General features: G+C 41.2%; 1 protein-coding gene across 1 annotated transcript; it reads right to left on the reverse strand.

Annotated features, from left to right (window-relative positions):
- Positions 1 to 3,730: 3,730 nt before the first annotated feature.
- Positions 3,731 to 3,920, reverse strand: LOC134568560 (mitochondrial import receptor subunit TOM7 homolog). Its single transcript, XM_063427203.1, has one exon. The coding sequence runs from the start codon at positions 3,907 to 3,909 to the stop codon at positions 3,742 to 3,744; it is 168 nt and encodes a 55-aa protein (XP_063283273.1). The 5' UTR covers positions 3,910 to 3,920; the 3' UTR covers positions 3,731 to 3,741.
- Between the last annotated feature and the right edge of the window lie 623 nt (positions 3,921 to 4,543).

A 4,543-nucleotide genomic window follows, 5' to 3' on the forward strand; every position in this document is an offset into this window, starting at 1 on the left:
CTGCTTCAGAGGGACATAAGTCTGCCATGTGAGAAGTGGAATTACATATGGCACAAGACGGGGGTCTGAGACCAGCGAAGTGGCGACAGAATAATTCTGTATCCATCTGACACCAGTTAATTCTAACGTTGAACTGTTTCAGTTGGGTCGCTGCCTTCGCTGATACTGACTTATGGTAGTCGTAGAAAGAAGAGCCCCCGTACTTGATGCCTAGATCCACCACCTTGTGAAGGTAGAGGTCTAACTCCTCTCTTCTGTGGGGATACACTGTGCAGATGACGTCACGGTATATCCCGAAAGCTATCACGAACTGGGGAATTGAGAGTTTTTTATTAAGCCTAGGATCTCTTGTCTTGAGCACTACTGAAATATCCCCGTAATTGTAAGCCTTGTTCTCCAGTATGTCCTGTGAAGCTATAAGCAGAGACACCAGACACACGTCCTTCCCGTCTAGGATTTCTTTCCTGATGGAGTGAGCTGGTGACTCAAAAGGAGCTATAGCTGTGACTGGTGCAGGCAAGGGGAGTATGGGGGGGGCATGCATGTACAGCGGGGACAGCCGGGGTGGAGACTGGGAGGCCCGGGGTATTACCGGGGTATTGGTGGATGTCCTTGAGAGCTATTGCTTGGCCTAGGCTCAGGGGCTTGGTAGGTAAGTAGCCTGTAAAGTTCTGCCTTTCTAGCTGTGGCTGGAAAGGGGATTCCCCTGAGCCTAAGTTCGCCCATAATTTTAGAAATAGTCCATGCTCTCAAGGACGTGGGAGTTGAAGGGGTGAGAGATTCGCCTGGAGACTCTGGTCTGGGTGGCGTGAACGGTATCTCTTCTGGCAGTTCTTCAATGGGGATTGGTTCTTGGGACATTCTAAAAGAAATGATTTTGTGAATGAGGTATTAGAAGGGGAGTGAGGAAACGTGGGGGGGTATGAGAGATGGTATTTATTGGAAGAACTGGACTGAAATGCTAGTCCCAAAGCAAAAAACGTATCTGTGAGATTTTTGGTAGGTGAGGCCCTGCTAATGCCAAGTGGCGGTGAGAGGCTCTACCTATGATTTGGCTTAGGAAATTGAGGCCACAGACGTGGTGGCAGGGTGTTGACCTCTCGGTGACTGTAAAGAGAATTCAAAACGTGTGGCTGTGACAGGTGAGGCCCTGACTAAAGCCCTGTAATAGGGCAGGCGAGGCGTATAACTATGATTTGGGCGTGGGGCCGTACCTCCACGTTGAGGTGGGAGATGGCCTTGCGGGACTGGATTTACTAATAGTGTGAGCTAAGGCGGTAGCCTAGACCCAGTAGCCAGTTCAATAGTATACTTAAGGTTGACTGGGAAATTCTGGTGTAATGTGTGGATACTAACCTTGAAAGGTTGTAAATGATAACTGGAACCTTCTAGTATTTTTAATGTGGCGAGTCTTGTCTGCTGCTGTTCTTGAAGAAGAAGCCTGAGGATTAAGACAGATGTTGATGATTTTATGCGTATCGTGGTGACGTATGGTTTGTAGTGAGGATTGGCTGTTAGGAGCGCAACGTGAGATCCTGAATTGAGGGATCTGAAAGGTTTAGTATAGGATTGGGACGAGTTTGCGTTAAAGAGAAAGGCTGATTGAGGCCTTGGGGTAGTGATTGCCGTACGTGGGTAAGGACGTAAGTACCTGGTGGTATGCCTGAGTACCGGATCAGGTAGGTTGGATGTTTTCCTTGGCCTGATGGCAGTACGACCGTAGGCCTGGGTAGAGAAATTGTAAAGAATTAACATACTGTGGGCGTAAGACCGTGAGTCAATCGTAATGAAACCGAGACCGCGTAAGGTCTTGTATAGAAAGGTCTTGAAAGAGTGGGGAACTATACCTTGAATGAAGTACGAAACCTGTGATGAGCGTAACTGGTTTAATGTGTAGAAACCGGTGGAGGCCTAGAATAATACTGGAGCTAAAGATTAACCAATGAATATTTCAATAGTTAACGACAGATGTGACAGTATGTAATAAATACCAACAGTTTAATTGAATTTTGAGGCCTAGACCTAGATGAAACCAAAGTGAGAAAAATACTATACCTGTTCCTGTAATAAAAGAACTTGAAATAACAACTTTTGAGCAGGAATGCAAGAAACCGATGCAATCTGTAAAGCCAAAGACATGTGACAGAGGCAAGAATAAATGACTGCGTGATTTTAAGGAGAAGATGCAGTACAAATGTGGATTTAACGGAATTACCATAGAAGATCGTGTTTAATAAATTAATATCTGTATGTATGGTTTGCATAGGGTTGGTGTATAGTTAGAAAAACTTGTTTATTTATATTGGTGACATGAGAAGTCTATAAGAATTAATAAAATGGATATTAAAACGTAGGTTACTAGTTAATTAGGTGTAGGAAAAAGAACCGTATCTTATAAATAATTGTAGAGATTTTAAATGTTTTAGATATATCAAAACGGCCAACACAGTTTAAGAAAAAGACTGGTAGTTAGACCGGATTGTATAACCAAATACTGACATGTAGGTACCAGCAGTTAACTGACCGAACAGGGAATATGCGTATATATTTAGAATTTGTGTAAATTAAATTCATGAATTTATTTAGCATGGTTTAAAAGAATTAACCGTAATAGGGATTTGTACCGTGCGTTCATTTAAACCGTACAAATAGATCGGTACTAAATGACCGAACAGAAACATAGAAATACAACAATTAATATGAGCGTTATACTTATACATAGTTCGGTAGTTTTCCGTACGAATACGTGAACGATGCATGAGTGTGACAAGCGTTCGTCCGTTTTGGCGTGAACGCTGAATACGTTAAAACGAGCATGGATATGTGTAAAGAAGATAGAGGGAGCCTACCCCTATGTTTTTAGGCCCGAATGGAGGGAAATAGCCGAACGCTATTTCCCTCACTTAGCTTACGTGAGCGTGCCGGTCTCGTGACCGGAAGCCGGGTACCGCCACCGGGAGAAAAAAACGCGCGGCAGGCCTCAGAACGAATGGAGGAAAGCTATGGACCTCTTGCTGCAGGAGACTGAAGCTGATCTGGCGGGAAGCTCGGACCGGAAGTGCTGGTTGCTATGATAGACAATCAGCTGAACGGCAGAGGTGAGTTACAGAGGTGACTTACTCCTCCCACAAATTCAGGCCTAATGGCCTTTCTACATATATATATCTGGGTTGTTACATTCAACCCCCATTTTTCTGTTAGACATCATGCCTTATCTCAGGTTTTATCTCTAATGTTTACATTAGTTGCATTCTTGAGCTCAGAAGAGAATGTCTGTCTTAGCATTCTGTTATAAAACTGTTCTGAGGGTGACTGGCAGTATACACTTTTAATTTCTGTCTTAACACAAAATGTCTGCCAGTATAACTATACTGACAATACAGTCAAGACAAGTGACAATTTAGGATAGGATAAACATATGTAAGTTAAACATTTAAATTAAAAAAATGTTACTTAAACAAAATCAATTTAAGCTTAAACAATGTGTAAATCCTTCTCCGCACTGCAAATAAATAAAATTTGATGTTTCAACAGAAAACACAGTCATCCTTTGAATATGTTAAAGAGGCGGTGAATTGCCAGCGGTATTGTTTCTACAGACATCATACTAAGTAAAGGTCTGTGTTGGTCCATTTCACTCTAGGTTGAAAGTTGAAAAATGTCATCCCGTTCTCTTAAATTTCAATACTCTTTTATCGCAGATCTTGATATTTGAAGTTGAGAGTTGCTGTGTAGCTTTATTTATCCCCAATGCAAACTAAGTAAATTAAGCTGTGGTATCCCAGGATCAGCTCCTCTTTTAAATCCTAAGTAAAGGACCATGGGGATAAATCCCCAGCGGATGGCGAACTGTCCGCATTTAAACAGCTTCTGCAAACGCTGCTTGCTTTCCTTGTTCATCTCATGCATGAGTACAAGGGCATCAGCCTAAAAGTGATATCAATATTGAAGTTTAAAAATTCTGTCTACATTTACTCTGTTTTTGCTTTTTTTTTTCTCTTCTTTTTATTATATATGTACAGTATTGCAATAGTCTTAGGCTGCCACCAGCTTTGTTGTTTTTAGCAACGTTTTAATGACCATACATATTTTTCAGTCTCTTTATTAAGATACAAAACAGAAAATACAGGAAATATGTACACAAAATATAAAAAAAACACAGTTTGCAGAACAAAATGGCTTCTTCGTGCAAAAGTCAATATTAACTTTGACTTCCCTTGGCACTAAGCACATATTTTGTGGAGATTGTCCTGATGTTCTTGTGGGTTTTTTGGCACTTCCTAAAGTTCTTCTTTAGATTTAGGTTATCTTTTATTTTTTTCTCTGTACAGGTGATCCCATACTGCCTCTATAATAATATTCAGGTCTGGGCTCTGTGGATGCTAGTCCATAACGATCAGTGTCAATAATTTGCTGTGGTCATTATACCATTGCTAAAACAACAAATCTAATGGTGGCCCAAGAGTTTTGTACACTACTGTATATACTATATACTTCAAGGTTTGAAGCAAAATGATCAAAGAAACACAAAAAAAGTTATTCT

This window comes from Pelobates fuscus, chromosome 7 (genome assembly GCF_036172605.1).
Source record: "Pelobates fuscus isolate aPelFus1 chromosome 7, aPelFus1.pri, whole genome shotgun sequence".
Taxonomy (NCBI): domain Eukaryota; kingdom Metazoa; phylum Chordata; class Amphibia; order Anura; family Pelobatidae; genus Pelobates; species Pelobates fuscus.